Raw genomic sequence first — 7723 nt, forward strand, 5'->3', positions numbered from 1 at the left:
CCCCTTTTNTCTCATTTCCCGCACGGGCATCCACCCATCTTGCTTTCTCTATCTTACCCACACACACATACACACTCTCTCGCTNTAGAGTCCGTGCACATATATATATATATACGAGCGTGTGTGTGTGGTGGTGGGGCTGGGGAAGTGTATGCGCTGGAAGCCGTTAACATGGCACAGTTACATGCAAGTGTGCAGGTAAGCATGCCATGGCTGGGGGAGAGGGGGGGAGGGGAGGGGGATGTTAAAAAAGAAAATGAAAGCATCAACACAGATGGCATTAGAAGAGTTCAACGAAGTGTCGATACGCGCGCGTGTAAGTGCGGCAGCGGCGGGAGGGGCTACGAGAAGGGTGGGTTCATCGAGAGAGAGGGAGGGAGAGGGGGACGGATGGTGCTGTGTGTTGTGCTCGGAAGATTTGCAATCACCTGTAGACACACACACACACACACACACACACACACATACACACACACGGAGAGACGCACAGGAAAGCAGAAAACAGAGAGGATACACGAAAAAGGAAAGGCATACAGAGAGCGTTGCACCGACATCGTTGAGAACATCAGCACAAGGCGAAAAGCGAAGGTGCCCGCGCCGCTCTTCTGGGGCCTTGCCTTTAGCCAGCCTTTGTTGATCGACGGTCTTCTCGGAACAGAAACGGGGTGGTGGTGGTGGTGGTGGTGGTGGGAGAGCGCGCGCGTGCGCGTGTTCGCCGTGGGTGCGAGACTTTGATTTCTTTCTGTCCCCACCCCGTCGCTGTCCTTGCATGACACGGTACATTTCCAGGACGGAAGCCACACAAAACTGAACATGGCAGTAACAGCTCAATGCCCCTACATACATGCACAATATCCGTTTACACCTATCTACTTTTCCATATATATATATGTATATATATATATATCGGTGTTAGAGGAGGAGGGCCTTTGGCGGTGTCAACGGAGATGTGCGAGCGCGACGGCGCTCCAGTCAGGGCAGGCCAAAAAGAATAGAAAAGCGAACGCTTCTTAGGGACAAGAACAAAACTTAGCGAGAAACGATTGTGTCGACGGTACATGCCTCTCTCTCTGTGTGCGTGCGTGTGTGTGTGGGGGGGGAGGGGATGGAGCAGCCGTCGCCGCCAACGCGCACTCACATTTGCGAACATCGCCAGCTACACGCATATGCACGCTGATGTCAACTCAAGTCTGCATTGCCCCCGCTGGTCGTCCGCCCCCTCTTTACGTGCTGCCTGCTACCTTTAGTAAGTCGCGCGGATGGTCTGCGTCATGATGCTGAGCACGGTGCCGATCGTGCCACCGACGAGGATGGAGATGCCCATCAGAGTACCGGCAACGAAGCGCTTGCCGTCGTTGTCGATGCCCTTCGACTGCGGGCCAAGCACCAGCGCCATCGAGCCCACGTAGCCGTTCGAGAAGCCGAAGATGACCTCCATCACGTAGCCGTACGCCTCGCCCGGGATGTAGTGGTACGAGTGCAGCAGCAGCAGCGGCACAAAGATGACGCGCGCAAAGGACGCCGCTACGATGATCCAGCGCTGCTTGTACGACCGCGGCCACATGAGCTTCAGCGACGGCGAGAAGCGGCCCAGCACATCGAACACGTTGAAGATGAACACGGCGATCGTCGAGAACCACTTCGAGTCCGGAAACATGCCGACAGCGATGCCGGGGAAGAGGAACAGCGTGATGAGAAAATTAAAGGCACAGGCGACGAACATCCACTTGACACGGCGCAGCGTGCTGAAGATGGCGGTGGCCACGAGGATCTCGTTACTCGTCGGGCCCTCCACCTCGTGCGGCCATGAGCTCTCTTCCACCGCATCCGGGCCCTCCGACTTGGCGGCGGCCGTCTGCACCTCACCCAGGGCCGGCACCTCCTTGCCCGAAGAAGAGTTGCGACCCTCCTTGTCATGAGTCGGGTGCTCGTCGGTGTGGCAGAGCGCCTCCGCCGATAGCTTGCCGGCGTCCACCTTGCTCTTCACAGCACCGAGGTCACCGAAGTAGTTCTGGGCGAAGCTGTTGAAGCGGAGCAGGATCAGCGCAACGAAGGTCATGCCCTGGATACCCACGTCCAGGCCGTAGTAGATCTTCGACTGCTTCTTCACGCCCTCGTAGGAGTCGGGCAGCGCAGCCTTCACGATGATCTGCAGCAGCGATGTCAGCACACCAGACATGCCGACGCCACCCATCATGGTGGACGTGAAGCTCGAGGGGAAGGCACCGAACATGCCGTACGCCGTGGACTCGAAGATGCTCTTGCCGAAGCCGCCAATGAAGCCGGTGCAGCAGATCGTCGCCACGGCACCGGCCTCGCTCGTGCCGCGCGCAGGCACCACCATAAGCACGATGATCTCGACGATCAGGATGACCAGGCCGCCAAGCAGACGCACCTTCATCGGGATGCGGCGGAACCAGCTGAGCAGCGTCAGCGGCTCCATGATCAGGCTCGTCACGATACCGATGAGGTTGTAGTAGGTCATGACGTTGTTCCAGAAGTTTGTGTACAGCGGAACCGCTTCCGGGGCCTGCATGGCGTAGCGGTAGTACGTCATAATGTATGCAGGCGCGGAGAAGACGGCATTGACGGGCATCATCATGGACACGCCGCACATGAACGCGACGACGTACACGTAGAACTCGCTTGCAGTCATTTCATACCACTTGCGACTCTCGCCCTGCTCCTGGGGCTCGCGATGATCGGGTGCGGTGTCCATCTGGGCGGAATGGTGCGCGACGTTGGATGCGGCCGCTGTGATGGGGCTCGTTGCGGACCTGTGAAAGAGGAAACAAATAGTGTGCTGATGGATGGCGATTCTGCGCGCACGCGAGTCAGCTCCAGCGCGATGGGGAGAGGACGATGCGAAAAGTAAAGCGTTGAAAGGACCATGACAGTTGGCAGAGGCGCAGTGACAAAACAGCCCCAGAGAAGCGGTGCTGGCTTACCGCAGCGGGCCTCTGCCGCCAGTGCGGCACACGGCCCGAACGCTGCCACGCGTGCAGTCCCCCCTCCGTTTTCCCCCTTCAGATCGGGCGGAGCACCTGAGCAACGAGCACCGACGTGAGCGCGCGCGTGTGTGCGAGGGTGAGAGTGCGCCAAGCCTTTTCCGCCATTCCAGTTTCGGTTTGTGGTTATCGGCTGTCTCTCTCTCTCTCTCTCTGTGCGCGCCTGCAGATGTGCGAGTTGGTGCACGAGCGACGAACACACATCACGACACGGTGCTGGAAAGGCACGTGCAAGTGTGTGTGTGTGTGTGCCTCTAGGTGTTCGTGCGTCTGATGGAGTGTGACCGTTGACGTGGAGCGCAAAACAACGAAAAGGAAAAGAGTTTTTAGGATGGTGATGATGATCACTCCGACATTTACGCGGGCATACCCACCCACCCACACCCAAAACACGCACATTCACACGAGAGGGGTGAGGTGGTGGTGGTGGGGGGGGAGGGGGGGGGGCGCGTTGCGCCGACTGCAGAACACGAGAAGTGGGGGAGGGGGAGGACACCAAAGAGGCAACGCACAAACACACAGGCACTGTGCTTTCTTCTGAGGGAGGAGCTCAGCACGCGAAGGACGACACCGAGCACGCACACCCGCTATGTGCCTGTATGCGCGTGTGCGTGAGAGAGAAAGTAGGAGAGGGATGGCGGGGGCAGGAAGGGTTGGTGGTGGTGGTGTCTGTCCGGGCCACACCGTCACACAGACAGTGGGAGACAGCACACCACCCCTCTCCATCACTTTCCCGCACGCGCATCCACCCATCTTGCTTTCTCTATCTTACCCACACACACATACACACTCTCTCGCTCTAGAGTCCGTGCACATATATATATATATACGAGCGTGTGTGTGTGGTGGTGGGGCTGGGGAAGTGTATGCGCTGGAAGCCGTTAACATGGCACAGTTACATGCAAGTGTGCAGGTAAGCATGCCATGGCTGGGGGAGAGGGGGGGAGGGGAGGGGGATGTTAAAAAAGAAAATGAAAGCATCAACACAGATGGCATTAGAAGAGTTCAACGAAGTGTCGATACGCGCGCGTGTAAGTGCGGCAGCGGCGGGAGGGGCTACGAGAAGGGTGGGTTCATCGAGAGAGAGGGAGGGAGAGGGGGACGGATGGTGCTGTGTGTTGTGCTCGGAAGATTTGCAATCACCTGTAGACACACACACACACACACACACACACACACACATACACACACACGGAGAGACGCACAGGAAAGCAGAAAACAGAGAGGATACACGAAAAAGGAAAGGCATACAGAGAGCGTTGCACCGACATCGTTGAGAACATCAGCACAAGGCGAAAAGCGAAGGTGCCCGCGCCGCTCTTCTGGGGCCTTGCCTTTAGCCAGCCTTTGTTGATCGACGGTCTTCTCGGAACAGAAACGGGGTGGTGGTGGTGGTGGTGGTGGTGGGAGAGCGCGCGCGTGCGCGTGTTCGCCGTGGGTGCGAGACTTTGATTTCTTTCTGTCCCCACCCCGTCGCTGTCCTTGCATGACACGGTACATTTCCAGGACGGAAGCCACACAAAACTGAACATGGCAGTAACAGCTCAATGCCCCTACATACATGCACAATATCCGTTTACACCTATCTACTTTTCCATATATATATATGTATATATATATATATCGGTGTTAGAGGAGGAGGGCCTTTGGCGGTGTCAACGGAGATGTGCGAGCGCGACGGCGCTCCAGTCAGGGCAGGCCAAAAAGAATAGAAAAGCGAACGCTTCTTAGGGACAAGAACAAAACTTAGCGAGAAACGATTGTGTCGACGGTACATGCCTCTCTCTCTGTGTGCGTGCGTGTGTGTGTGGGGGGGGAGGGGATGGAGCAGCCGTCGCCGCCAACGCGCACTCACATTTGCGAACATCGCCAGCTACACGCATATGCACGCTGATGTCAACTCAAGTCTGCATTGCCCCCGCTGGTCGTCCGCCCCCTCTTTACGTGCTGCCTGCTACCTTTAGTAAGTCGCGCGGATGGTCTGCGTCATGATGCTGAGCACGGTGCCGATCGTGCCACCGACGAGGATGGAGATGCCCATCAGAGTACCGGCAACGAAGCGCTTGCCGTCGTTGTCGATGCCCTTCGACTGCGGGCCAAGCACCAGCGCCATCGAGCCCACGTAGCCGTTCGAGAAGCCGAAGATGACCTCCATCACGTAGCCGTACGCCTCGCCCGGGATGTAGTGGTACGAGTGCAGCAGCAGCAGCGGCACAAAGATGACGCGCGCAAAGGACGCCGCTACGATGATCCAGCGCTGCTTGTACGACCGCGGCCACATGAGCTTCAGCGACGGCGAGAAGCGGCCCAGCACATCGAACACGTTGAAGATGAACACGGCGATCGTCGAGAACCACTTCGAGTCCGGAAACATGCCGACAGCGATGCCGGGGAAGAGGAACAGCGTGATGAGAAAATTAAAGGCACAGGCGACGAACATCCACTTGACACGGCGCAGCGTGCTGAAGATGGCGGTGGCCACGAGGATCTCGTTACTCGTCGGGCCCTCCACCTCGTGCGGCCATGAGCTCTCTTCCACCGCATCCGGGCCCTCCGACTTGGCGGCGGCCGTCTGCACCTCACCCAGGGCCGGCACCTCCTTGCCCGAAGAAGAGTTGCGACCCTCCTTGTCATGAGTCGGGTGCTCGTCGGTGTGGCAGAGCGCCTCCGCCGATAGCTTGCCGGCGTCCACCTTGCTCTTCACAGCACCGAGGTCACCGAAGTAGTTCTGGGCGAAGCTGTTGAAGCGGAGCAGGATCAGCGCAACGAAGGTCATGCCCTGGATACCCACGTCCAGGCCGTAGTAGATCTTCGACTGCTTCTTCACGCCCTCGTAGGAGTCGGGCAGCGCAGCCTTCACGATGATCTGCAGCAGCGATGTCAGCACACCAGACATGCCGACGCCACCCATCATGGTGGACGTGAAGCTCGAGGGGAAGGCACCGAACATGCCGTACGCCGTGGACTCGAAGATGCTCTTGCCGAAGCCGCCAATGAAGCCGGTGCAGCAGATCGTCGCCACGGCACCGGCCTCGCTCGTGCCGCGCGCAGGCACCACCATAAGCACGATGATCTCGACGATCAGGATGACCAGGCCGCCAAGCAGACGCACCTTCATCGGGATGCGGCGGAACCAGCTGAGCAGCGTCAGCGGCTCCATGATCAGGCTCGTCACGATACCGATGAGGTTGTAGTAGGTCATGACGTTGTTCCAGAAGTTTGTGTACAGCGGAACCGCTTCCGGGGCCTGCATGGCGTAGCGGTAGTACGTCATAATGTATGCAGGCGCGGAGAAGACGGCATTGACGGACATCATCATGGACACGCCGCACATGAACGCGACGACGTACACGTAGAACTCGCTTGCAGTCATTTCATACCACTTGCGACTCTCGCCCTGCTCCTGGGGCTCGCGATGATCGGGTGCGGTGTCCATCTGGGCGGAATGGTGCGCGACGTTGGATGCGGCCGCTGTGATGGGGCTCGTTGCGGACCTGTGAAAGAGGAAACAAATAGTGTGCTGATGGATGGCGATTCTGCGCGCACGCGAGTCAGCTCCAGCGCGATGGGGAGAGGACGATGCGAAAAGTAAAGCGTTGAAAGGACCATGACAGTTGGCAGAGGCGCAGTGACAAAACAGCCCCAGAGAAGCGGTGCTGGCTTACCGCAGCGGGCCTCTGCCGCCAGTGCGGCACACGGCCCGAACGCTGCCACGCGTGCAGTCCCCCCTCCGTTTTCCCCCTTCAGATCGGGCGGAGCACCTGAGCAACGAGCACCGACGTGAGCGCGCGCGTGTGTGCGAGGGTGAGAGTGCGCCAAGCCTTTTCCGCCATTCCAGTTTCGGTTTGTGGTTATCGGCTGTCTCTCTCTCTCTCTCTCTGTGCGCGCCTGCAGATGTGCGAGTTGGTGCACGAGCGACGAACACACATCACGACACGGTGCTGGAAAGGCACGTGCAAGTGTGTGTGTGTGTGTGCCTCTAGGTGTTCGTGCGTCTGATGGAGTGTGACCGTTGACGTGGAGCGCAAAACAACGAAAAGGAAAAGAGTTTTTAGGATGGTGATGATGATCACTCCGACATTTACGCGGGCATACCCACCCACCCACACCCAAAACACGCACATTCACACGAGAGGGGTGAGGTGGTGGTGGTGGGGGGGGAGGGGGGGGGGCGCGTTGCGCCGACTGCAGAACACGAGAAGTGGGGGAGGGGGAGGACACCAAAGAGGCAACGCACAAACACACAGGCACTGTGCTTTCTTCTGAGGGAGGAGCTCAGCACGCGAAGGACGACACCGAGCACGCACACCCGCTATGTGCCTGTATGCGCGTGTGCGTGAGAGAGAAAGTAGGAGAGGGATGGCGGGGGCAGGAAGGGTTGGTGGTGGTGGTGTCTGTCCGGGCCACACCGTCACACAGACAGTGGGAGACAGCACACCACCCCTCTCCATCACTTTCCCGCACGCGCATCCACCCATCTTGCTTTCTCTATCTTACCCACACACACATACACACTCTCTCGCTCTAGAGTCCGTGCACATATATATATATATACGAGCGTGTGTGTGTGGTGGTGGGGCTGGGGAAGTGTATGCGCTGGAAGCCGTTAACATGGCACAGTTACATGCAAGTGTGCAGGTAAGCATGCCATGGCTGGGGGAGAGGGGGGGAGGGGAGGGGGATTTAAAAAAGAAAATAAAGCATCAACACAGATG

At 58.2% G+C, this 7723-nt stretch overlaps 2 protein-coding genes across 2 annotated transcripts; both read right to left on the bottom strand.

Annotated features, from left to right (window-relative positions):
- Window positions 1–1243: 1243 nt before the first annotated feature.
- LINJ_15_1240 (putative nucleoside transporter 1) lies at window positions 1244–2719 on the bottom strand (the record flags this gene model as incomplete). Its single annotated transcript, XM_003392330.1, has 1 exon — window positions 1244–2719. One exon carries the CDS (start codon window positions 2717–2719, stop codon window positions 1244–1246), a length of 1476 nt encoding a protein of 491 aa, XP_003392378.1.
- A 2249-nt stretch (window positions 2720–4968) lies between these two features.
- On the bottom strand, window positions 4969–6444 carry LINJ_15_1250 (putative nucleoside transporter 1; the record flags this gene model as incomplete). Its single annotated transcript, XM_003392331.1, has 1 exon — window positions 4969–6444. The coding sequence occupies one exon, from the start codon at window positions 6442–6444 to the stop codon at window positions 4969–4971; it is 1476 nt and encodes a 491-aa protein (XP_003392379.1).
- Between the last annotated feature and the right edge of the window lie 1279 nt (window positions 6445–7723).

This window comes from Leishmania infantum, chromosome 15 (genome assembly GCF_000002875.2).
Source record: "Leishmania infantum JPCM5 genome chromosome 15".
NCBI lineage: Eukaryota > Euglenozoa > Kinetoplastea > Trypanosomatida > Trypanosomatidae > Leishmania > Leishmania infantum.